Source organism: Astatotilapia calliptera, chromosome 16, assembly GCF_964374335.1.
Source record: "Astatotilapia calliptera chromosome 16, fAstCal68.1, whole genome shotgun sequence".
NCBI lineage: Eukaryota > Metazoa > Chordata > Actinopteri > Cichliformes > Cichlidae > Astatotilapia > Astatotilapia calliptera.
In genome coordinates, this window is record NC_137437.1 from 37,103,973 (window position 1) to 37,130,696 (window position 26,724).

The window sequence follows — 26,724 nt, forward strand, 5'->3', positions numbered from 1 at the left end:
TTAAATGAGAGGTGATGGTCCACGTCTCTACACTGGAACATCAGACCTGTATGGCTCCTCCTGCAGGTGTATCTGAGCAGTCCCTCCAGAGCCTGGCTCCGGGGCATGGGGTCCTGGGCGAGATCATTAGGTTATTTGTTTAATTGGACTTAGTCTAATCCCACATTCACATTCATATTTCCCACGGAGACTCATCAGTCTGGTCCTGGTCGTGTAAACCGCTCGTAACTCGCCCTGATATCCAGGGGTTACTTTATTCTGACAGTTAAATATTATAAAACAACACTGACGTGAAGGTTTGTTTTCTGTATGTGACAAACAACAAGCAACGGGCCACTGAATAACAAACTATATAAAAGTCATTAAATAGAGCACAGTCCCATTAACTTCACTGAATTATCATGTTTCAATCCACCTGAATGTAATAATTATCTGAATGGGAAAATCGGGAGGAAATCCTCAGATCACTGTGAAAATGCTCCATCATCTCCACACAATAAATCCAGACGAGCGTGTGTGTAGTGCTGAAATCATGCTTTATTAAATCAGTAATGCACAAATCTCAAGGAGGAGGAAACAATTCTACATCAACAGATCAATGAACTCAAAGTGCAGGGCGAGACTTAACTGCTTTCTCTTCACGGGACATGAAGTCCCTGTGGCGAACGAAGGAGACCCTGACTACTGAAACGGTGAAACGACTAAAAGCTACAAACACTCAAACACACAAAGCATGTTGCTAACTGTCCTCCGAGAGACGGCGCTGCTTCTGCACAGAAGAGCCGGCTCTGACTTTCTCTTCACTTATTTGGCCAGGAGATGTTCTGTTTTCCAAAGCCAGGCCGGGCGTCCTGCGCCAGAAGCAGCGCTCTTCATTAAAATGATCTTAACGCTCCGAGTGCAGGCCGCTCACACTCGGAGCCGGTCATCAAATTGTGGTGGTACGACACAGTCGGTCTGAGCGCAAGGCCGTTTTGCGCTGCTTACACGAGGGTAATGAAAACAGCACTCGGGGTCTTACGCTCATGGTACAATTCATATGAAACTGTAATATCCCACGCTCAGGAGCGCGTCCAAAAAACAATAAAATAAAATAAAAAACGTTGTCCTTCTGTTTCTGATTTATAACGTCAGCAGGGAACCTCTCTACCTGCCGAGGCAATCTTAAAGACTTCAACTTACCGTTGAGGCACAGATTTTAGTTTCTTGGTTTCACAGGGTATTCGTTCCAGCGGAAACTTTCTCCTGTTCAAACATTTGTTCTTTTGTTTCAGTTAATATTATATTGTCATAAATAACAATGCATACATTTCCCATAACCGTTAAATTCGGCTATATACATTATGTACATGTCACAGAAACGTCTGTCAAAAATCCTAAGTCATAACTGTCCAATATGGCACATTTTATAACAACTTTAGACTTTAGTCTAGTTTGGCATAAATTAATGTCAAAAATAGTTCATATTTACAAGAACAGAAATCCAGATCTTTATCAAGTAGGATTATTGGTGCTGCGTCACTAAATAAAGAGGTTCTGGATGAGGGAAACGGGGGACGTGAATTGACTTTGTCTTCCTTTTTACATGGACCGAATGCGAATGTTGACGGTTGCAGAGTCGGAGCCGAGCTCGTTGGACAGTCTGAGGGTGTACGCTCCGGCATCAGCCTCCTTCACTGCAGAGATCACGAGGGTGGAGAGGTCAGTGGTATTCTCCACGTGGTATCGCTCATCCCCATTGGGGAGCGTCCGACCTGAGCGGACCCACTGGACAGAGGGTGTGGGGTCTCCAGAGAACATCCCCACTACGGTTAGAGACTTCCCCGGCTCTGCGCACACATCCTCTGGAAGAGCTTCGACCTTTGGTGGCGTGCCTGTTAGAGAAGAGAACGTTGGATGAAGACTCTGTTACGGTCAAAGGCTGTGTGAGAACAGCAGGCTGCTGGTGACGACCATGTGTTTGTCTTCCCTCGTATGTTGTTGCAAACATATCAGTGCAGATATTTGAATCATAAGCTGATGATAACAGTGAGAGGAGGAAAGGAGAAATGCCACAATGCTTTCACCATTACAGTTGCTGTCACACAGAAACTCATTCGGGTCCTGCTGTCTGAGTTTACATGCACATTTTGAAAGTCGTCTCACCTCTTTTAATCCCCGTGGTGAGGGCCTTCAGTGAGGACGAGGACTCGGCATGCGTATGAGCAGACATTTCCATCATCGTGCTCCTGGAGCTCATGGAAACCACCGACTCGGCCATCGTGGCTGACATGCTAGTCGCAGACATGCTCTCAAATGAAAACCCGGCAGCAGCAGAGCGGGAGCTGCTGCTGACACTGCTGGCCTGCATGGAAGCTGCTTCCATGTGAACTGAGGAGGCCATGAATCTTTTCTGCATGCTCACTGCAGTGTCAGTAGAAGCTCTTTGTTCTGCGATTATAATTTTTGTCGGTTCTTCAACAAGAGCTGTAAGGATGCAGATGACAAGCACATGGCTCATATCACAATGTGCACAGTTACTGCAAACCATTTGCGTACACTGAGTGTAAGCTGAGGATGCTCAAGTGCCTTGGATTTCCACTAAATAGTGACTTTGGTGCAGTCCAAGACTCATTAGCATACAAGCTAATTAAACACACTGTGACACGGTGTCTGAAACGCAGCGGCGGTAACTTACTGAGGACGTTGAGGGACGCAGTTGCAGAGCACTGTCCAAACTGATTTTTGGCCTTTACTGTGTATTTCCCACTGTCTGCAACTGTGGCTTCACGTATCTCCAGAGTATACACATTCTTAGAGCGGCTCAGTTTCAAGTTTGATGTGACAGATATCTGCAAACAGTTAAGTAATTTAGAATTGGCTTAAAGACTAATTCAACTGGCTGATTTCCATAAATCTTCTGAAGAAAACACTCACAATCATGTTGTCTTTCAACCACTCCACTTCAGGAGAAGGCTCTCCTGCAATTTCACACATGAATTTCACATTTTGTCCTTCATTAACATTCTGGGACCTGGGCTGCACCAGAAAATGAGGCGTGTCTGATCGCTTGGTGGTGACTGTGGTGTTAAACTGACACCGGACCAGTCCTCGCTGTGTTTGCGCCTCACACGTGAGGATCCCCTGCTCATGCTCAGTCACCGTCCTGATGGTTAGGGTGTGGTCACTTCCAGATACTCCATATCTGTACTGCTCCGAGTTGGTCAGTTCAACCCCGTTTAGGATCCATCTGACGTCAGAGGCACCAGGGACGCTCGCCCTCAGTGTTAGAGACTGGCCCTCTGTGATCGACATCTGGCTGTGGGAGGTCTTCACCTCCTTTACAGAAGACGAGATTTCTTCATGGATCATTTCTCTTTTTACAACTTCCTCAGAGATTTCAGCTTTTGTTTTGGAGCTCTTTGAGCCTAGAAAAGACATAAGAAAGACATTATGTCAGGAAAGAGTTTAAACTAGGCGTGTCAAACTCATTTTACAGCCATCTCCACATGATAACGAAAAAGCTGCTGTGATAAAGAAAGAAATCTGTCAGCACGACTCTTTGGAGTTAAATGGGAGAACACGCATGAGGTTTAAGGCCTGGACCTTTTGTCCAACACAATGGAAAATGGCTGAGAATAAAAATGGGTATCACTTTACCCAGCTCCTAATTTTTAAAAATTCTGCAGTCGCCAATTTCACTGAAATGCAGACGTAATTTTGACACCTCTGGTTTAAACATTTGTAGGTGTACAAATCAGGTGTAGACTTACCTTGTACACTGACAGTACACATAGTTGAAACTGCTCCAGCGCTGTTTGTAGCAGTGCACTTGTACACCCCACTATCAGAGGCCTCCAATTCATAGATCTCGAGATGAGCTGAGCCAGAATCCTCAAATAATTCATACTTTCCACCTTGAGACAAAACCTGCCCATACAGAAAATATGACTGGATTTCTAAATAAGGTAAATATGATGCATTTCCCTCAAATATTATTAAAAACAAATTCTGGAATAGTTCAAGTGTTTGATTAGGTTACCTTTCCATCCTTCATCCACGAGATTGTAGGTGTGGGCTCTCCTGTCAACTTTACTGACAGCTTCACAGCAGAATCAGAGTACGCTGTGATGTCACTCAGCCCAACAGAGAAGGACGGCTTCTTTCCAAGAGGCGGTGACATCACTCTCTTTGGCTTGATTGGAGAAATCGCTCGTTCCTTCTGAGATGTGACTGGGGATTTGGGAGTAGGAGATTTTGGGGTTGGAGATTTGGGTGTTGGAGATTTTGGTGTTGGGGATTTTGGTGAGACTGGAGACTTCACTCTCTGTGGTGACTTGACTGGCTCAGGGGATTTCACCCTCTGGGGAGATTTGACCGGTTCAGGGGACTTTGCAAGAGGGGATTTAGCTTCTGGAGAAGTTATTCTGGGAGGGGCAACCACTTTCTCCTTTGACTCAGACTTCCGGATGGTCAGGGTGAAATGGGCTTCTTGTTTGCCTCCAGCATTTTCGACTAAGAGAGTGTAGCTGCCTTCATCTGACATCTCAACAGAGGAGATCTCAAAGGAGGAGTTGTACTGAGTAGACACAATGTGGTGTCGGGCAGAGGGAGCAACAACTGCTCCTTCACGCAGCCAGCTTATAGAAGGTGCTGGTTCGCCATCCACATCACATTCAAATCTGGCAGTGTGTCCCTCCTCTAAAGTGAGGGACTGTGGCTTAGTCAGAATTTTGGCAGGGACACTGGGCTTCTCCTTTGGCTTCTCAACAACAGTAGTGGTCTCCTTCACAGTCTCAGTTACAGCTTCCGTTACTGATGTTTTAGAGGATGAGACGTGATATACCTCTGTTTTGGTCATCTCTGGCAGATGGGCAGATGGAGGCTCCTCATCTTTGCGAAGTGAAGAGAAGGCAGCGTATTCATCTGCTACATCTAGTGTGGCATAGTCAGAAGTCTCTCCTTTGGCATTCTTGCAAACCACACGGTAGGTGCCAGAATCTTCAGTCATACAGTTGATGATCTGGAGAGTCAGGACTCCACTGATGTTGGTCATGGTATATTTGCTGCTCCCATGGATTTGTTTTCCATTGTGGAACCACTTGACCTCAGGTTCAGGTTTGGCCTGGATATTCAGGGTAAATCTTGTGTTGGACCAATAAGGTACACGATGAGATCGCATCCTGACAGTAATCCGTGGGGGATGGTCAAGGCTGAAGGGTGCTTGTGTCACCACCTCAACCTTTCTCTCTACAGATCTTCTCTCTGATCTCAGAGCCTGCTTTCTCTCCTCATACCTGGACATGAAGTCAACCTTAGGGAGTGTCACATCTGTCTTGACAGCCTTTTCTGGGGTAGGGGATCGTTTCCTCACGGGCTCTGGGAGCTTTTTGATTGGTTTAGGGATATATTCTGAGGTAAAAGCTGTCAGGTGCTCAGATTCTGTGACTTCAGAGATTCTTGAAACAGCAACAGTGCTTTCCTTTTGTGAGATTCGTGTCTTCTCCTCAAACTCCATTCGTTTGAGTTCACTCTTGTAAGAGGTGATTCTCTGAGCAGTCGTGTGTGGCCGCAGCAGCTCCTGGTCCTCTCGTTCTTCATACACCCTCTGCTTTTGTCTTGGAGGTTTATAAGTTGTTTTGTCATGACGCTGGCGGAGATCAACAAAACTTGGGCCAGCCTCATATTTGGATGGAATTCTGTAGGAATCATATCTGTGAACTTCTTCTTCCTCTTCATCGTCACCGTAGGTCCTTCTAGGAGATGAGGGACGCAGGGCAGACAACTCAAAGCGAACTGGACTAAGGCTAGGTGGAGAAGCGGAGTAGCCAAGCTCCAGTTCTTCCTCCAGACGAAGCCTCTCCTCCTCAGTTCTCTTCATGGACAGATACTCATTCACAGGAAGCAGCAGCTCCTCATCTGACAGGTCACCTAGAGACCTCCTCCTGATTCTGTGGTAGGTCTCCATCTCAGGAGAAGGAGTGCGATGCCTTGCTGGCCTCACAGTCTCCAAGTCATCCTGAGTCATAGATGAAATGCGCCACTTTGGCTTATATTGGTCCTTAATCCTGATTGGTACCTCATAGAACTGCTCCCACCGAGACAGACGGATACGCTTCATCCTTTTCTGTGGGATTTTCTCCATTGGCTCAGGGAATTCATACTGATCCCGCAATTTCTTATACCATTTCATGTCAGAAAGAGGTTTGAAGTGTTTTATTTCTACATCTTCTTCAAGAACAGCTGGGTTAACGATACGAGGTGTGGGGACAACATAGGGCATACGCAGTCTCTTCTCATCTGCTCTCTTCTTCCTCTCCTCTTGCTCTTTCTGTATCTCAGCTTCAGTCTTCTCACCCTTCTTAGTTGTAACAGCAGGTTTAAACATGGTGGCGGCTTCCCTGACAGCTTCTACTGCTGCAGGTGGTAGGGGGGTGACAACAGTGCCAGCCAAAATCTGAGAGAGCCTAACTTTTTTGTCTAATTCTTCCTTTCTGGCAATCTTTTGCTTCTCCTTTTCACTGGGCTCATATTCCTTCTTTACATGAGCGGTGCGCTCCACTTTCAGTGTGGCCTGGCAACTGGCGGATCCAGCAGAGTTGGTAGCAGTAACTCTGTACACACCAGAATCCTCAGGAAGAGTGTCCTTCACATGAAGAATGTAGTAATCCAGGCCCTCATGGACAACCTCGATGGATGGTCCAAAGGCTAAAGGCGTGCCATCCTTCTCCCATTTCAGTGATGGACGACCAGATACTCTGATCTCAAAACGTATGTCCTGGCCCTCCTTACAATCGATATTTGCAAGCACACGTTTAAACATGGGCCTCAGGGTGAGATCTGCTGGTTTAGGTCGAGGAACAACAGTGAGACGAGCCTTGCAACTGTCATCCCCATACCTGTTACGGGCCACAACGCTGTACTCTGCATCATCTTCGGTCTCCACATTGTGGATAATCAGCTGGTACAAGCCCTTGTCACTGATGAAAGTGTATTTCCTTTCATCATGTCCAGGGATAAGCTTTTGTCCAGATTTGTGCCAGATGACACGAGGCTCAGGGTGCACAGTAATGGTAACACCAAAGCGCACATCCTCACCCATATAAGCTGTATGGTTGACCAGAGGAAGTGTAAACTCTGGTGGCTTCTGAAGCATTCTGGCAGTATCTACTCTGCGCTTTGTTCTCTTAACCACACGGGCAGTGAAGAAATCGCGGTAAGACCTAACACTGCTGATAAACAGCTCAGCGTAGGCACTGTCCTCACCATACTCATTTACAACCTTGCATCTGTACGTGCCATCATCTGCTCTTGTGACCTTATTGATGGTGATTACTGCCAGACCATCTTCATATTCAATTTCATACTTGTCACTAGCTTCAAGTTGCTTGACACCACAGTACCATGTTACTTCAGTAGTGCTATCATAGTTGTCAATGTTGCAAATGAACTTCACGTTGTCACCCTCATTCACCACTGCGTGGCCAATCTGCCCTGCAAGAGGACCATGTTCAAATGGTGCAATTTTCACCTTAGCAACAAAGACGCCACGCTGAGACCTAATGGAACCCCCGCTAGCCACACGGGCACCAGAGACAACAGTGTTCCACTCTTTCCTCACCATTGTCTGGCAGTATCTCTTGTGCCTGCCAGTTGGGATTGCTCTGGCACTGATCTCCTCTGCAGGTTTGGTGAGCCAAGGATGTGCCAGTGCCTCAGCTGCAGTCATCCGATGCTTACGCTCCTTTGTCATTAAGCGGTCTGTGAAGTCTAGTGCTTCGACACTGACTTGCTTGAAGGATTCATCATCATAGCTGTAGGCTGCACTGGAAATGTTGTCGATCGTCTGTTGGTTGGTTTCAGCTGTGAACGGATTAAGGCCACTGAGAAGCACATAGGCGAGAACACCAACCGACCACATGTCAGTGACTGTGCTAACCATGTCACACTGGTGGATCTCAGGGGCAGCATACTCTGCTGTGGTATATTGAATCTTGATTTGGTCTCCAGGAGTCAGGTGTCTGGACTGTCCCAGCTCAATAATCTTCACATTCGAGCTGGTTCTAGTAGTGTATATAATATTCTCAGGTCTGATATCAAAGTGTCCATAACTCTGAGTGTGAAGGAACTCAAGAGCTGAGCAGACTTGCCTGATGTAGTTAACAATTTCACGCTCATTAAGTTCAAACTCTGCTATACTGAGGCGCTCAAATATGTCAACACCTGAGATGAAATCATAGATCATCACCAGCTCCTCCGGGCTGTCGAAGGACTCGTGGAGGAGAAGGTAATTGGCATGTCTGGCCAAATTCAGTGTTGCAATTTCTTTCTTTACTAATGTCTGATCAGCACCTCTCACTTTGACAAATTTAGCCATGTAAGTCTTTTCAGAGCTAATTTCAACACAGCGGTGGACAATGCCGAACTGCCCTCTGCCCAATTCCTCTGCAATGGCAAATTTGTTGTGCAGATTCTTGGCATCAGAGTGTGGAGCCTTGCTCCTGGGGACATATCCTGTATCATCAACCTCCCTGTCATAGAGCAGAACTCGGGATTTGTCCTCTTTTGTCATGACAGGTCCACTTGACTCAGATGGGGCACTCTGTCCAAACTTGTTTTCAGCAATAATTCTGAACTGATAGCTCGTTCCGCCAAACAGATTGGTAACTGTGTAATGGGTGTCACGGGACTGGGCAACACGCTGCCACCTCTCAGCTGTGGTGGGGCACTTCTCAATGATATAGCTGATGACCTTACTGCCACCATCATTTGCTGGTGCCACCCAGTTCAGTGTCACAGAGTCTCTCGCGACATCACTGGCTTTGACACCACGTGGAGGATCAGGCACATCAGCTACATCCAGCTCAACTGTTTGCTGGTCAATGCCAAATCTGTTCTTGGCACAGACGATGTAAAAACCAGCGTCCTTCTTCTCCACTCCATTGGGAAACACCAAAGAAGTGAATGATCTGGTGACAATGACCTGGTAGTGTCCATTGCTGTCAATTAGATCTTGTCCTTTTTGCCATGTGATGACAGGATCTGGTTTTCCACTGAAAGGAATCTTGATATTAACCACCTCTCCACGCAGGGCAGGGATGGCTTCCTTGTCCTTCAGATTCTTTGGCAGGTTGATCTTGGCAGGAACTAGAAATCAGGAAAAAGTTGTTTGAGATTTCATGATATATATGAATCTAAATAGCTCTTATAATTACATTGTTTTTTGTTTTTTACATTTCATAGTTATTTTTTTGTGTAAGACAGCATTTCGGAGCTTACTTTCAACATCCAGAGAGACAGTGGCACAGATGGAGCCTCCCTGGTTGGTGGCCCTAATCTGGTAAACAGTGGAGTCTTCCTCGTCAGCCTCTGTGATGACCAGCTGGTGGTAACCTCCCTTAAACTCCTGGATCTTGATCTTCTTTCCATCAGAATGGACCTCTTTTCCTCGTCTGAACCATTTAATTACAGGCTTGGGCTGTCCTGTAATCTTACACACAAGGGTAGCATTGCTCTTGTACTTGACACTCATGTTCCTCAGCTCCTCCTTAAAGGCAGGAGCACGGATCTCGACAGCTGCGGCTGGAATGATGGGAGTGGTCTCCTCGCTATAGTCACTTTGCCCTCCAAGATTCTCGCATTTGACACGGAAGATGTGCTCAACACCCTCGGTCAGGCGCTTCACAGAAAAGACTGTTTGTTTGATTTCATCTGTGGTCACTGGAGTCCATTCAGTCCATTCCCGCCTGTCCTTTTTGTTCTTCTTCTCCAGGTAGTAGCTCTTGATCTTAGATCCACCATCACTGAGAGGGGGTTTCCAGGAAACCACGCAGGAATCCTTAGTAATTCCAGAAACAACTGGTGATAGAGGTGGCGATGGTCTCTCTGTGAAAGGAGTATATATTTATGAAACCACTGTCAGTATTTCGCATCTCTGTATATGTGACCCATTGTGAAATATTGCCTTTTATTAAACATACCCAGCTGACTCTTGATGAGGATCGGGCAAGTGAGCTCCAGTGGCTCGCTGTTGCCATAGCGATTCTGGGCATAGACCCGGAAGAAGTATCCAGCACTCTCGATGAGGTTGGGCACACGGCAGGATGTGCCATTGATGGATGACGACACCAGTTCCCACTCTGAGCCCTCCCTGTCCTCACGCTTCTCCACAATATAGTTCGTAATCATGCAGCCACCGTCATCTTTGGGAGGCTTCCAGCTGATGATCACTGAGTTCTTCAGCAGGGCATCCAGAACAATGGGACCCTGAGGTATATCAGGTTTGTCTAGGAATAGAGGTATGATATATTTACAAATTGGATAATTTCACGCTTACAAATGTATGCATTGCTGCACTTTCCTTCCCACTGTCGCCAAAGTGCTTGCTTGTAGGGGGTCATACAATTGTTGGGTTTTTCTATGTATGTATTATTGTAGGGTCTACCCTACAATATAAAGCACCTTGAGGCGACTGTTGTTGTGATTTGGTGCTGTGGGAATAAAACTGAATTGAATTTCTGGAGGTAATTAACATAGAACATACCGTAGATTTCAACACTGAATGCGGTGTCAGCTCGGCCAAAGTGGTTGTGCAGTCTTATTCTGTATTTGCCTCCATGGACTCTGCGCTGCACGTTCTTGATGACCAGATGTGTGTAGTGCTCAGTGGTCTCAATGCTTATATCTTCTGTGTTTTCCAGAGTCTTTGCCCCATGCAGCCACATGATCTTTGGCTCAGGACGGCCAATGTAAACAGCATGGATACGCAGAGTAGTTCCGAGGCCAGCAAAATGGATTTCCTTCAGTGGGTAGTCAGGGTGGAATGATGGCGCCGCCTCCAAAACCAACATGCCTGTGGTCTCTGCTTCTCCAGCGTCATTGATGGCCTTGCAGGTGTATTCGCCTTCATCTTCCTGCTGGTCAGTCATAATTGACAGGGAGTGGTTGCGGCCGTCAGAGCTCATCTCGTACTTGCGAGACTCGATAATTTCCTTGCCTGCATGATACCACTTTATTTCAGGAACGGGTCTTCCAATAATCTGGCACTTCATAACTGCAGGCTGGCCAAGTTTGGCAGTTACTTCATCCATTTCTTTTCTCAGGCTTGGTTTAGTTTCAGCTGGAAAAACAAACCAAAGAAGCATATTTATAAAAAAATAAACAGCATACTCTATATATGGTAAGTCTGTCTAAATATGTCTTTTTCATACTGGTTATTTTTTTTGTAATAGTATTGTATTGAATTATAACATTATAACTTATAACCATACCCATGGATATGGTCTGTACCAGTGTGCATACATTGTATATAGTGGTATATCACTAGTTGCCAAATAGGAATGTTTCTAGGTATTATCCCTGTAAATAAATATAAATTTAATAATAAATATATTCTTAGGTACTCACAAGTCAGCTTGGTTTTGATACATGTGGCAGTCCTACGAGGCCTGCTCATTCCCGTCTCATTCTCAGCAAACACCCTGAATTCATATTCTGTGGCCTCAGCTAGTCCACGTGCCGTGAACTCCTTTTCCTTAAGTCTCTCCTTGTTACACTTTTTCCAGGTGCTCTCTGTGGACTTCCTGTATTCCACCCAATAGCCCAGGACCTCCTTTCCACCATCACACTCTGGAGCTTGCCAGCGGATTGTTATGTTGTTGTTACTCACGTTCACTGTGTCAATTTCACCTGGTTGACTGGGCTTGTCTGAAAGGAGAGAAAAGGGTGAGCCTATTTAATGTTTTTTTCTCTTTTTAAAACACAGCGAGAGAGCCCACCTACCTACTTCAATATACTGACAAGATCAAGTAATCGATTGTACAACTGCAACTCATTACACTGATTACATAAGTTTACATAAGATTGTAATGTAATGTAATTTAAACACATCTGTTTAAAATCCCTCAGCGACCTAGTGCATTTCACTTCTAACATTGGTTGCCAAAGACCAATCACGGGTTAGTGGTAGGGTTTATGCTAGCTCAAGGCCCCCTCATGTTTCTAAAATGTGTGCTTATCGGGAATACCTAAATGCAAAAGCTTTCACAAAAAAATGTAATGCCAAAATGTGTGAAATTCCAGACGAAAGTTACCCACTTCTAGTTTCTGAAAATTTGCATGTGGCAGAAACAAACCCCAAACCTAACAAAAACTTTTAAGGACATGAGACTCACCGAATGGATCTTTGCATGTGACTGGGTCCGACACAGGACCTGCCTCACTCTCGCCTATGTCATTGACAGCAACAATGCGGAACTGGTAGTCCGTATCTGGGGTGAGTCCAGGTAGAGTAAACATGGTGGAGGTTATCTTGGCCTCGTGACGGGACCATGTTTCAGCAGACACCACCTTGTACTCAACAAAGTAACCAGTGATAGCAGATCCTCCATCATCCTTTGGTCTGGACCATGCAAGTGCCACTGAGCTCTTGGTGACATCCATAATCTCTGGTGGGGTAGTTGAAGGCTCAGGGGAACCTGATTTGAAAGATGGGGAATTTTTTAATTGTTTCTGAATACAAGCCTGAAGGGTTTGAAAAAAAAAACAAAAAACAAAACAAGGAATACTTACAGAGAGGAGTCATGGGTACCAGTGGCTGTTCAGACTTCAGGGATGCACTGATACCAAATGAGTTTTCAGCTGTGACCTTGAAGTGATACTCTGTTCCCTCCTTCAGGCCCTTAACAAGCAACTGAGTTTCAGTCACTCTACAGTCTACAGTATACCAGGCATTTCTGGTTGCCTCACGTCTTTCCACAATATAACCAAGGATTTCTGAGCCACCGTCATCAATAGGTGCCTTCCAGGACAGCCTGACAGAGTTGGCCTGAATCTCCTCAAAGACTACTGGTCCCTCTGGAGCACTTGGTCTGCCAATGACCTTCACCTTGATTTGGACTTTCTTCTTGCCAACCTTATTCTCCAGCAGGAGATCATAGACACCAGAGTCACTCCTCTCAGCTCCCTTGATTACAAGCTCACTGGCATCTTCAGTGGAGGCAATCATAGCCCTGGCAGACACTAAACCGCCATCCTTTGACCACTTGCAGGTTGGCTGAGGTTTACCTTTAATGGGTACAGATAATCTAAGCACTCCTCCGTAGCGGACCACGTACAGATCTTTGTATTTCAGCTCCAGGTCATATTCAGGAGATTCTGGAAAATATTGATACCAAAAGTTAGGTCCATTCTGTACTAGTTTTAGTTGTACACACATCATCTTGGAGAAAGTCTGTTTGTTCTTACCAAGCATCTCAGTCACAGTAACTGTTCCAGGCACTTCAGCGGGCTCTCCAGAGCCACCAGCATTGCAGGCCATCACACGGAATTTGAACTGCTCTCCTTGTGGCATGTTGGTCAGAGTGTACTCACAAATTAGAGATGGTGTGGTGTTGCATTTGATCCAGGCCATAGTGCCCACCTTCTGCATCTCAATCAGGTAACCATCTACCCTAGCGTCTCCCTCATCATCAGGAGGACTCCAAGCCAGTGACACAGAGGACTTTGTGGTATCAGTGATCCTTGGATTCTGAGGACAGCCAGGTGGATCTGGTTGGGGAACAGAACAATATCAGTATGTAGTCTGTTGCTCTTTTGTGACTTTCAATGTCAAGAGTCATGTCACACACATATGTCTAAAATTCTAGATTTATATCAAAATGTTGTCTTACCAATGGGATCTGTTGCCACTGCTGGTTTAGATGGCAGACTTGGCTTGCTAAGTCCTCTGGCATTGATGGCAGTGATTCTGTGTTCGTACTCAAGACCCTCGATCAGCTCAGTAGACCGGTATCTAGTCATGGTTACGGGGTTCTTGTTGGCACGCACCCATCTATCAGCCCTGACTTCTTTCCGTTCAATGATGTAACCAGAAACTTCAAGGCCACCATCCTCATCTGGCGGCTCCCAAGCCACAGTCATACCATCACGAGAAACATCGAAAACAACTGGACGTCCAGGTGGTCCAGGAACATCTGACGAGGGAAGGGAAAACATGTTACCACTGTTACCATCATATGTATCAACCAAATATAATATTTAAGGGAATGATAGCGGTCTTACTCTTCATGCTTCTGCAGGTGACAATCTCAGACTGCAGGAATTCTCCAGTGCCGTAATGATTCACAGCAGCTGCACGGAAGACATACTCATCTCCCTCGATCAGGTTATCAAATTTAAACATTGGTCGGCTGACAGAGTCAGAGACAGGCACCCAACCAGGTCTGTGGGCATCACGCTGCTCCACCACATAGCCACTGATGGGAGCTCCACCATCTCTGATTGGAGGATCCCAACTGCAAGTGACGGTGGTGGCATCAATCTCGTCAAACCTGATGGGTCCCTTTGGCTCATCAGGTTTAGCTAGTAAATAAAGTTTCATAAAATTAAACGTTACACTCACCTGAATGTACGTAAAGCTAAATGTTAATATTACCTATACCACTGCCAATACAGAAATAGCTAGACTTGACTTGGTAGCAAAAATATAAGCAATACTAAATCAGGGTTGGTTTCTTACAGAGAATGACGACTTTGATGAACTCAGTGATGACACCAACAGCATTCTTCACCTCCAGGGTGTAGTCACCAGTGTCATCGATGGTGGTGTCAGACATCGTCAGTTTGGTGAACTTGCCAGTACTCTTGATCTTGACACGGTCTGTGATTTTTATCTTGTTGTCACCAAAGTACCAGGAGCAAACAGGAGGAGGTCTGCCGATGATAGGCAGGTCCAGATCCAGGGTCTTGCCAGCCAGCACATTGACAACCTTCTGAGGAATGCCAGAGAAGTCCACTACTGGCATTACTGGAAGGGAGAGATTAAAATATAGTTAGGAAAAAGTGTAAAGTGAACAACAACTTTGTGAGTTTTTGTCAATTTTTCTTTGCCTTAAGCTGTAAAAACATTTTAACTGCAAGTAGTACAAGTTGGCTTTGTTTGTTACCTCTCTGTTCCTGTACAGTGACAGCTGCAACAAGTTCTTTGGGTTCACTGGCTCCTCGGCTGTTGATGGCTCTGATTCTGAACAAGTACTGCTCCTTCTCATTCAGCTTCTCAATGGTGTGCTCAAAGTCTGTGAGCTTCAATGTAGCCACCTTCATCCATTTGTCGGTACCAAACTTGCAGGCTTCAATGACATAACCTATCAGTCTGCTGCCACCATCATGTTCCGGTTTCTCCCAGCCCAGGGTGACAGTGCTCTTGGTGACATCGATCACTTGCAATTTTTGTGGTGGCAGAGGCACCTCGCAAACCAGGATGACATCTGGTGTCTCACAGGGCTCTCCAATACCATAGATGTTCTCAGGGAGAACACGGAAATAATACAGCATGCCCTCCATCAGGCCATCGATCTTGTAAGATGTTTTACTGCACTTGGCTGTGACTGTTTTGTAGGCTCTCATGGACGCTTCACGCCTCTCAATGATGTAATTGTTGACAGGAGCACCGCCATCCACAGTTGGAGCATCCCAAGAGATGGTTGCAGACTCCTTGGTCAGTTCCTTCATTTTGATTGGCCCAGTTGGTCCAGGAGTATCTAAAGAAAAGCACATACTTTACTCAAAAGGCCAGTTCATAAAAGTTTCTGTAACACATTAAAAAAAATCCATTCAACCTACCATAAACCTTGACCAAAATGCTGACTTCCTGTTTCCCGGCAGAGTTCTCCGCCACCAGAGTGTACCTGCCAGCATCGTAGCGGTTGACTTTGTCAATAATGAGAGTGGTGGAAGTGTTGGTGACCTCAATGAAGCCTCTGTTGTGGAGGTCAACACCAGGCTTGCTCCACGTTATTGTAGGAGCAGGACGACCAGTGACACGAACAAATAAGCGAAGGGAGCCACTGGCCCGCAAGCAGATAGTTTTCTTAAGGTCATCGTGGAGCTCGAAGTCAGGAGTTTCTGTGTGAGGTGACAATGACAGGTTTGTAATCTTGGTGATAAAGTAATGTCAAAGTTACCATATCTGGAAAGACTTGCAAATAAACTGTAGTGGAAGAAGAAATGGCACAACAAAATCAAATGCAAATGCATTTAAGTTTATGCTTTTCTAAAGTTTTACTTACCAATTCTCTCCACTGGCTCGGTCTCAGCACATGGGTCACTGAAGTCTCCTGTACCATTAATGTTAATGCCGGCCACTCTGAAGCAGTACTTCTTGCCTGCTGAAAGTCCGGTTACTACATACTCTGTGGTACGCAGGGTCTTTTCATGGGCCTTCTTCCATTCTTCTGCTCCCACTTCCTTCATCTCTAGAATATAGCCAATCACATCAGCTCCTCCATCCTCTACGGGTCGGGACCAGGCCAGGCTGATGCTGTCAGCGTGTGTGTCAGTGATACGAGGAATAGAAGGAGGAGCAGGGGTACCTGAAGGAACAGCATAAAAAGATATAGTAGAGATATCATGATGCATTCACTGATAATTCAATATAAATGGATAAAAATGTGGAAGTTTTTGTTACTGAACAAACTCGACTTACATGTTGGCACTCTGCAGACAACATATAGAGAAACCTCGCTGGGCTCACTTTCTCCAGCCTTGTTGATGGCCGTCACTCTGAACTGGTAGATGTTGCCTTCAGTCAAACCGGACACTTTCAGCGTGGTGTCTAAGTGAGCACCATCTCTGTTCACCTTCACCCAGCGAGCACTCTTTCTCTCACGTCTCTCGACTAAGTAATGGATCAATGGGCTACCTCCATCGCTCTCTGGTTTCAGCCACTCAATGGTGGCAAAGTCCTTTCCTGATGCCAGGATCTCTGGAGCACCAGGAGGAGATGGCACAGCTGCAGGAGAGATGACAGGTGATGCAGAGTTAATTTACAAAGAATCTAGAGTAACTATTGTTGCAAATCAAAATACATCAAAAACCTTTTGATTATATGGAGGCACAAACCTGACAGCTTCTGTATCTCCATTTACTTTTGTTTAGCGTAAGAAAAAAGAAATACTTCTGGGACAGGAAAATGAAACAGACTTCCCTCTTTCAGTGGTGGGATGCATTAATACCATAAAAATGATTGCACTATCTAGTATCTCAACATTTTTCAGTTATCAGTTCAGCATTCCTCAGTGCTTTCCAACAACTACAGTGGACATTTAAGCCTGCACCCTGTTACAACATAGGCATAGTTGTTTAGGACTCCACTGCACAGCAAAAACATCACACAGCTCCTTAAACTGTCGGGACATTTACTGTCCTTCTTTAAGAAGCTGGGTTTTTAACTTCACACCATCCAGCAAAACTTGAATGGTGCATTTTCAGATGTATTCTGGGTAGACTGGGAGGTGAAGTGTGAATAAAAGTTTGAAAAATACCAAAACTATCACCTTGAATGGTCAGCATACTCTAATGTAATTCAGTGTTCACAGACTGTATTTTTCCCACTATATGAGATTAAATTACTTCTCGCCTCGTTTGCCAAATGTTTAACAGCATCTGTATCTCACACTTTATGATGCCAGGGCATTTTCTGACCCACACTGTTCAATCCTGGAAATCTGAAACAGACCTAATGTGGGTGAAGAATTAGGAAATGTATTACAGATAGTCTTTGTCAAACAAAGAAAATCTGGTTACCGATCACCAGTCTGATTGAAAACTTGAAATGAATGTGTATTGGTACTACCAGTACTTGTGGGTTTCTCTTGTAGTTTTTTGTGTAACATTTAAAAAAGCAGCGCTCGGATTGTACGATGATGTCAGTAACTAACTAGGTATTGTTTCATAAGGATGTGGCTGTTATACTTACTAAAGGTGTTTCTGGCGACCATGGGCTCTGACTGGAGACAGACTCCAGGCCCGTACTTGTTGACTCCCCGCACCCTGAACAGGTACTCTGTGTTTTTCATCAGCCCGGTGATGTTGCAGGTCAGTTCCTTGCATTCGGCATGCATTATTACCCAGTTAAGTCTGTTTGTGTCACGCCTCTCCACAATGTAGTGAGAGACGTCATCACCACCATCTTCAAGAGGAGGCTTCCAGCTCAGAGTGCAGGATTCCTCTGTTATCTTACTGATCTCAATGCTGCCCTCACAAACTCCAGGTGTGTCTGAAAGAAAGCCAGATGTACGAATGCTTAGATGCTAGGATGTTCAAAATTAACACGTCCAGTGTAATTTGTGAATGCATTAAAATAAATGGTTAAAAATAAAAAGCCACTCACCAAGCACTTTGACATTGACTTCTGCAGTTTTGGTTCCACTTACGTTCCTGACTGTGAGGATGTATTTTCCAGTGTCATCTCTGTCACAGAATTTGATGATGGCCATGGCTCTAGTCGGGGTATACTGCAGGTGGTACTTTTCACACAAGTCCAGCTCTCTGTTACCCTTGGACCAAGAAGCCTTAGGATCAGGTCTTCCACCCACTGCAGCATCCAGAACCAGGTCTGAACCAGCCCGGACCATCACAGTTTCAGAGAGCAGCTTGCTGTCAAGCTGGGCCTTTGGAGGCTCTGTCAAGTGGTTATGAAGTACAGGGTTTTGAAACTTTGTTTAAACTGAATTGACATGTCTTGAAAATATTTTGGTCTTGGTTTGGTTGTCTTGATGCATGCTCAATCATCCAGGTAAGTAAATCCCCAAAAGTTGATTCTGTTCATCTGGACGTTTTCAGTAGGAGAAACGTTTTGTCTTATAAACAGTACATTTGCATAATGGCTGAAACTAGCACCACTGAGTCAAATGTACTGGTTATAAGATTGGGGAAACCTGCAGTCAGCTGAGACTGAAGGAGTCACCTGGATGAGTGACAAAATGTTTCTCCCACTGAAAACGTCCAGATGAACAGAATCAACTTTTGGGGACTCGGTTTGATTGCTTACACTGATTTAGCAGAAAACACAAGTTTCATTTTACTGTGAATTTATTTTGTGGCATGTTGATGAAACTGTGTCATGGTCTCAAATCTTACCAAAGTCAGTTTTGCACTGCACAGAGCCGGTGGACTCAGAGGGTCTGCTGAAGACCTGGTTGGCATTCTTGGCAATAACCCTGAACTCGTAGGGCTCTCCCTCTCCCAGCGCAGTAACAGTATAGAAGTTGTCAGTCACGTTGGTGTAGTTACACTTCAGCCAGCGGCCCTCGCCAGTCAACGTGTATGGCTTGCGTTCAATGATGTAGCCCACAATTGGACTGCCACCGTCATACAGTGGAGACGACCACTTCAGGGATACTGTGGTCCTTGTTACGTTGGTGACTTCAGGCTTACCCGGTGGATCTAAACAACAAATCAACAATGTTTGTCAGACATTTTTGTCTAAAAACATATTAATTTAGTAACTCTTCATGGTGTGATACTAAACTCACCAACAGGGTTTTGAGCAACTGCTCCCTTTGAGGCCTCACTAGCTTTGCTCAGTCCAGCACTGTTCATGGCATAAACCCTGAACTGATATTCCAGGCCTTCCACCAGACCTTCCACCTTGTAAGAGCACTCAAAGCAAGGGATCTTGTTCTCCCTCACCCACAGGATATTGTTCCTTTCCTTCTTCTCAATCCAGTAACCAGTCACCTTGCTTCCACCATCATGGTAGGGCTCCTCCCATTGCAGTGTCATTGTATTAGCAGTGACATTAAAGATTATAGGCTTTGTCGGTGGACCTGCAGGTGCTGTGATCAGAAATTAGGTATTGCTGTTTTATTCAAGTTCAACATAAGAATCTTATGGAATAGGATGGAAATGAATATTATAAATTCATAAGCTCAAAAGTAACATTATAGAGTAACACTTACTGTAAGGATGCTCAGCGACAATAGTCTCAGACTCAGTGGACTTGCTGACACCAAATCTGTTTTCTGCAGAGACCCTGAATGTGTACTGCATGTATTTGGTCAGGTTACTGACGTGGAGAGAGGTGCGCTTCACGCTGGAGTTGATGAGCTGCCAGGCCGTTGAGCCAGATTCACGCTTCTCTACGATGTAGTTGGTGATGTCAGTGCCACCATCATCTTCTGGTGGATGCCAGTTAACAACACAGGACTCAGAAGTAATTGATGAGATTTCTATTGGTCCACTTGGAGGACTGGGTCTGCCTGTGACATTAACTTCAATAGTAAACGTTCTGGTTCCTGCCACATTCTCCAGAGTCAGATGGTATTTCCCACCATCTCCTCTCATGGCCTCCTTAACTGAGATACTGGTTCTGTCCTTAGTAACTTTGATTGAGACTCTGTCTGTGTTTTTCAGTCTCATTTCCTCCAACTTCCAGGTGGTCTTAGGAGCAGGTCTGCCACTGATTGGAACATCGATGGTGAAAGTGCTTCCAGACCTGCATGTGATGAGCTGGTTGGTGATTTCACTGAGGTCAGCAGCAGGTTCAATGTGAGGCTCTTTGACCAGCACAGGAGCCAGAGTTTCCTTGGGCTTGCTATAACCAGCTTCATTCTTAGCCTTCACACAGAAGTCATATTCATCACCCTTGTTGAGCTTTTCGACAACATAGGTCAGATTTTTGGTGTTGCCAACAACTACCCATTTGTCTGTACCTTTTGGCCTAGCTTCAATGACGTAACACTGAATGCGACTACCGCCATCATGCTCTGGTTTCAGCCAGCCTAGTGACACAGAGTTGTCTGTGGTGTCGAGGATATCCAGTCTCTTTGGAGCTGATGGTGCTGCAGTGGCAATGACAGGCTCAGTCAGCTCAAATGCCTCACCCACACCGTGCTGGTTCTCGGCTGAGACTCTGAAGAAGTATGGCACTCCTTCCAGCAGGTCCTGTATCTTTAGGTAGTGCTGTGTGCATTTGCTACCGGACTGCTGCCAAGTGCGGCGGCTAGCCTCACGCCTCTCAACAATATAGTGATGGATTCTGGCTCCGCCATCATTAAGAGGAGATTTCCACATAAGTGTGACTGAGCCTCTGGTCACCTCCATGAAGGCAACAGTCTCTGGAGGTCCAGGAGTGTCCATGACTTTTACAACAAATGTAGTAGCCTTGCTACCACTGGAATTTTCTAGGTTTACAGTATATTTGCCAGTATCATTTCTAGAGCAGTTTTCAATGCTCAGAGAACTGTAACCATCAGTAGTTGTTACCTCTGACATGACACTGAGCTCTCCTTCCTCCTTCACCCAAGTGGCAGTAGGAATAGGCTTTCCTCTGAAGTGGATGCCCAAGCACACTGAACCTCCCGCTTTGACAATGTGTGTCTGCTTAAAGGCAGCATCAATATCTACCTGTGGCACTGTTAGCCTATCTACTGCCTGAGCAGGCTCTGGAATTTCCTTGTCTTCACCTCTACCCACATGATTGACAGCTGCAACACGGAATTTGTACTCAGCCCCTGTCTGCAGACCTGTCACCACATAATTTGTTTCAGTTACAAGCTCCTCATTTACTCTCTTCCATTCCACCTCTTCTCCCTTCACCATTTCAATTATGTAGCCAAGAATCTCCATGCCTCCATCGTCAGCAGGCTTGGTCCATTCCAAACTGATGGAGGTACTGGTGGAGTCCGAAACACAGACCACTGATGGAGCGCAAGGTATATCTTTTGGCTCAGCGGCTTTGATGGGTAAAGAGATGTTGCTAGGAGTTCCAACACCAGCATCATTTACAGCCATAACACGGAACTCGTATTCCATATCCTCTGTCAGGTTGATAACCCTATGTGCACAGTCAGTAATAGGCTTCTTGGTGATCACCTTGTAGAACCGGACAGTCTTCTTTTCACGTTTTTCCAGGATGTAATAATGAATCGGGCTTCCTCCATCAGATTTTGGAGGAGTCCAGGACAAGGTGATGCTCTCTCCTGTAACTTCAGTTGCATCAGGAGTGCCTGGAGCATCAGGAGTGGCTGGGGAAACAATTTTAATAGTGAGTGGAAATGACTAAATAAATGTAATATAGATTTGAAAACTTCCATATGTTGATTTTTAAAACCTTCCAAAATGACAACTTACTGTATTGCATCTGTGCAATGATGGGACTGGATTCCAGAGGTCTGCCAACTCCAAACTTGTTAACAGCAGAGACCCTGAATTGATACTCATTAGTCTTAATGAGCTTGGTTGCGTGGAAGGTGCACTCCTTACATTCATCAGACACCAATGCCCACGAAATCTTGGCTGTCTCACGCTTCTCAATGATGTAATGTGAAATCTCAGAACAACCATCTTTCTCTGGTGGGTTCCAAGACAGACTGCACTTGCCCTCTGAGATGTTACTGAAAGTGATCGGTCCAACAGGCTCGCCAGGTGTATCTGTGTCAAATAGTTGTGAGAAAGTTAAGTTAGAATACAAATGAATAGAATGGTAAATATTGATACTGAAGTATAGGGAGAAAACTTTCAAAAATGCAAACCTTGGACTTGAACAAGGATGTTTTCCTTTTTGGTTCCAGACCCATTGGTAGCTTCCACAGTGTAGCGCCCACAGTGTGAACGATCAGCATCCCTGACAAAGAGGGTGCTGGATCCAGGAACTGTAATAATGTCCATCATCTTTTTTGTAATCTCCACACCTTCTCGGAACCAGACAACTTTGGGAACTGGGCGTCCAGTGATGGTCACCTTTAGCCTGATGCTGTCTCCTGCCTTGACTGTCAAACCTTCAAAGTACTCTGGGCCAAACTCAATGTTTGGAAGAGCTGGTTTGGGAAAAAAGGCATTAGTTTACAGCGGGCAGCTTTAGTAAGCTATGTAGAGGTAATTCTTGGAAAAATGAGCTGAGGAAAACATGGGTAGCAACCAAGGGAAACAAAAGCATTGGACTTCAACTATACTATTTACCCTTTAAACTCTGATTTAATGCTTCCCCAATATCTACACTGTGATATTACTCACCATTTTCACTTCTGACAGCAATCATGCCAGAAGAGTTGGATGGAGGACTGACAACACCCATGGCATTTCTGGCAATGACCCTAAACTCATAGCGTTCATTTGTTGCCAATCCAGTGACGGTATACTGACAGTCGTGCACATCAGTCAAGTTGGCCTTGAACCAGCGTCCATGTCCTTGGCGTTTCTCGATATTGTATCCAACAATCTTGCTACCGCCATCACGTTTGGGTGCATCCCATTTCAGTGACACTGAGTCACTAGTCACATCAGTGTAATCAGGCTGGCCAGGAGGATCTGAAATGCATAATGCACCTTTTAACTCTTTGCCACAGTGTTTTTATTCCGACAACATTTTTCTCAGATTTTATACATAACATGCAAAATTTCCAGCATGTTGTATTTTTCTAGTGTAACAAAGGGATTTATGTCATGGTCTGAATTAATACTCACCAACTGGACTGACGGCCATGATTGGTTTGCTCTCATCACTCATTCGGCTGAACCCAGCATCATTCTGTGCATAGACTCTAAAGGAGTATTCAAGGCCTTCAATGAGCTCCAAAATCCTGTGATCTGTTTCTTTGATCAACATAGTGTTCACCTTTTGCCACATAATGCTATTCTTCTCCTTCTTCTCCACATGATAGCCCTGAATAGGGGTGCCACCATCATAGATAGGTTTCTCCCATTGAATGGTCATACCATCGTTGGTAACATTGTATACAATCGGCTTGCCTGGTGGGCCTGGTGGTCTGAATTGGTGCTTGGCAATAACCATTTGCGAAAGCAGAGGCTCGCTGACACCATACCTGTTTTCAGCACACACTCTAAACTGGTATTGGACACCTTTGATAAGGTTGGAGACTTTGAATTGAGTATCCTGTACACTGGAGGAGGCCATCTTCCAGTCATTTTGGGAGGTATCACGTTTCTCCACGGTGTAGCAAGTTATGTCTCCACCACCATAGTCATTTGGTTCATCCCATGAGATCATAATGCTTTCTGCTCTCACTTCGTCCAGTCGGATAGGTCCAACAGGCTTTGATGGTGGTCCCAGTGTGATGACATGGATGTGGAAGGATTTCCTGTTCACTTTGTTGTCAAGGGTTAAGGTGTATTTGCCCTCATTCTCCTTCTTCACATTCTTAATCATTAGGGTGGCTTTGTTTTCTGTTGTCTTGAAGCGTACTTGATCACTCTCTTTAAGCGGCAGGCTGTCCTTCATCCAAAGAACAGAAGGTCTGGGTTTGCCTTTGTATGGCAGTTCAATGTGCACATTGTGACCCAGGCGAATGCTGATGCTACCATGTGGATATTCTGTAAGGTCTGCCTCTGGTGTAATAATGTAGTCAATGACCTTGATAGGTCCAATTTCAACAAAATCTCCATGTCCTTTCTCATTCCTGGCAGCAACTCTAAAGAACATGTTCGAGTGCTCCTTCAGTTTCTTTACCTCAAACTCACACTGTCTGCTTGTTCCTCCTAATGACCAATCTTCATTCTTGACCTTCTTCTCAATAATGTAGTCAGAGATTATACTACCACCATCGTAATCTGGTTTAAGCCACTGTAGAGTGATGGAGGTCTTTGATGAATCTTTCATTGAAACCTCCTTGACTGGGCCTGGAGTTTCTGTAGCCTTAACAGGTTCATGTGTTTCACATGGATCACCGATACCATTCTCATTCTCTGCTAAGACACGGAAGAAGAAGGATGTCTTTTCAGAAAGATCTTCAATGGTGTATGTTGTGTCTGTGCATTTGTTTGTCACCATAGAGTATGATCTCTTGGATGAGTCTCTCTTCTCCACAACATAGTTAGTAATCTCTGCACCGCCATCAAGAAGTGGGGCCTCCCAGCAGAGAGTCACCTTTCCACGGGTCACCTCCTTCAGGACCAGGTTCCTGCACTGAGCTGGGGTGTCTTGGACTTTGACAGACAGAGTCACTGTCTTGGGCTCACCCACACCATTCTCTATCTTTACTGTATATTTTCCAGTATCAAGCTTGGTCACCTCACGCATAACAAGGACTGTGCTTGTGTCTGAATGGTGGAATTCATATTTGGGATCGTGGTCAATGCATTCTTCTCCCTTGCTCCAAGAGGCAGTGGGCGCAGGTCTGCCCTTCAATGGAACAGACAGCTCAACATCCTTGCCGGCCTTCACAATGTAGTGAGTTCTCATGGCAACATCAGAGTCAATCTGGGCCTCCTCTGGGAAGGGAGTATATAGAAGGTCATACAGGGGAAACTATATGTGGGCAACATGAATACAAAACAAGAAACACATGCTGTACACTGAAGACACGATTTATTTTATTTTCAATAAGTAATGAATTTACCCAGGATGTCCTTAGCCTGCACTGGTTCAGTCATCTCCAGAGGCTCTCCGCGACCAGCACAATTGACAGCAGAGACTCTGAAGAAGTAGTTAACATTTGGTTTTAAATTGTGGACAACATATTCTGTTGTTTTAACCTCTCCTTTGGAGGTAATCATAGCCCATTCTTTTTCTCCCTCCACAAGCTTTTCCACCATGTAACTTGTGACCTCACTTCCTCCATCCCATTCTGGCTTGGACCAGCCCAAAGTGATGGAAGTCTTGGTAGAGTCCACCACCTTTAACTTGCAAGGCTCATCTGGTGGATCTGTAAGTACCATGTATTTGTTAAGTGGAGTGTAGATTAGTAATCATTACTTTTGTGGTAAATCTGTGAATCTAAGTGTACTTACCAACTGGGTCAGCAGCCTTATAATAGTCTGATGCATCAGAAAACGGTCCCTCTCCGGCCTTGTTAATGGCACACACACGATACTGGTATTCATTTCCTTCTGTCAAGTGATAAACTGTCTGTTTGGCGTCAGTGACAGGCTCTTTATAAACTCTGATCCAGCGCAAGCTCTTCTTGTCTCGTCTCTCCAGGTAGTAGCCTGTCACTGCACTGCCTCCATCCACACCTGGTTTGCCCCATTCCACCACCATAGTGGACTTTGTAATGGTGGTCACCTCAGGGGTATGAGGCTGCCCAGGAGTGACTTTAAGAACAGACAATAGGTATGTTAAGATCACATAACAGTGAAGTTAATGACAAAAAAGCCTGATAAAAATAAAATGTGTTAAAAAGAAGAAGAAACACAGAGGATAGCTGCTGTGGATTCCATGCCACTCTAGTGAAACCTACCAAAGGCATTCTTAGCGATGACAGACTCTGACTCCAGTGGTTCTCCAACTCCATACTTGTTAACACCCATTACACGGAATACATACTCATTTCCACGGACCAGCTTGCCAACAGTAATGTACGTCTGTTCACACCTTTCAGAAACTGTTGACCACACCACTCTACTGGTTTCACGTCTTTCAACAATGTAGTGGGTGACTTTGGAGCCTCCCTGGTCACACTCAGGCACAGGTTCCCAGCTGAACATAATTCTTTCTGCTGTGATGGAGTTGAAGTTAATAATGCCAGCTGGGGGTCCAGGTTTGTCTAAGGAAAGATAAAAAATTAAAATAACATGGATGGATGAGATGATGGAGGCTTTATAGTCTGGATTTAAACTGGTTAGGAATTCAGATGTAAGGAAATGTGAGAATCAATAACTTATAAATACCTAGGATTTCAGTTCTGATGGTTGCAGATGCTGACCCCAGAACATTCTTAATCTTGATCTCATATGAACCTGTGTCATTGCGAGTTGCATCCTTGATCAGAACAGCAGAAGAGTCCGTTGTGCTTTCAGCAGACACAGTGGAGGTTGTTACTAGCTCCTTTCCATTCTTGAGCCACTCAATCGTTGGTAGAGGCTTGGCAATAATTCCTACTCTGAGCTTAACTGTAGCTCCAGCTTTGTACTGAACTACATCCAGGTACTCTGGAGGAAGGTCTATAGCTGGGGCACCTGTGACGAGAAACATTTATACAAGTGTATAAATAAAATTATTACAAGTAA

The 26,724-nt window shown here is 45.1% G+C and overlaps 1 protein-coding gene across 1 annotated transcript in view; it reads right to left on the reverse strand.

Annotated features, from left to right (window-relative positions):
* Window positions 1-519: 519 nt before the first annotated feature.
* Window positions 520-26,724, reverse strand: part of LOC113007498 (titin-like) — a 175,495-nt gene continuing 149,290 nt past the window's right edge. The window contains exons 207-239 of the mRNA XM_080290769.1: window positions 26,386-26,673; window positions 25,956-26,261; window positions 25,507-25,809; window positions 25,116-25,421; window positions 23,224-24,987; window positions 22,774-23,067; window positions 22,293-22,577; window positions 21,892-22,191; window positions 19,719-21,785; window positions 19,293-19,595; window positions 18,898-19,203; window positions 18,149-18,439; window positions 17,735-18,034; window positions 16,463-16,768; window positions 16,047-16,349; window positions 15,601-15,882; window positions 14,925-15,518; window positions 14,498-14,785; window positions 14,041-14,340; window positions 13,650-13,952; window positions 13,225-13,527; window positions 12,550-13,134; window positions 12,153-12,455; window positions 11,386-11,685; window positions 10,523-11,098; window positions 9,960-10,265; window positions 9,259-9,864; window positions 4,022-9,126; window positions 3,753-3,909; window positions 2,917-3,407; window positions 2,678-2,831; window positions 2,146-2,466; window positions 520-1,874 (exon numbers count right to left, since the gene is read on the reverse strand). Of these exons, the coding sequence (XP_080146895.1) occupies window positions 1,582-1,874; window positions 2,146-2,466; window positions 2,678-2,831; window positions 2,917-3,407; window positions 3,753-3,909; window positions 4,022-9,126; window positions 9,259-9,864; window positions 9,960-10,265; window positions 10,523-11,098; window positions 11,386-11,685; window positions 12,153-12,455; window positions 12,550-13,134; window positions 13,225-13,527; window positions 13,650-13,952; window positions 14,041-14,340; window positions 14,498-14,785; window positions 14,925-15,518; window positions 15,601-15,882; window positions 16,047-16,349; window positions 16,463-16,768; window positions 17,735-18,034; window positions 18,149-18,439; window positions 18,898-19,203; window positions 19,293-19,595; window positions 19,719-21,785; window positions 21,892-22,191; window positions 22,293-22,577; window positions 22,774-23,067; window positions 23,224-24,987; window positions 25,116-25,421; window positions 25,507-25,809; window positions 25,956-26,261; window positions 26,386-26,673 (18,989 nt within the window). The 3' untranslated portion in view covers window positions 520-1,581. The remainder of the gene's footprint in view (window positions 1,875-2,145; window positions 2,467-2,677; window positions 2,832-2,916; window positions 3,408-3,752; window positions 3,910-4,021; window positions 9,127-9,258; window positions 9,865-9,959; window positions 10,266-10,522; window positions 11,099-11,385; window positions 11,686-12,152; window positions 12,456-12,549; window positions 13,135-13,224; window positions 13,528-13,649; window positions 13,953-14,040; window positions 14,341-14,497; window positions 14,786-14,924; window positions 15,519-15,600; window positions 15,883-16,046; window positions 16,350-16,462; window positions 16,769-17,734; window positions 18,035-18,148; window positions 18,440-18,897; window positions 19,204-19,292; window positions 19,596-19,718; window positions 21,786-21,891; window positions 22,192-22,292; window positions 22,578-22,773; window positions 23,068-23,223; window positions 24,988-25,115; window positions 25,422-25,506; window positions 25,810-25,955; window positions 26,262-26,385; window positions 26,674-26,724) is intronic.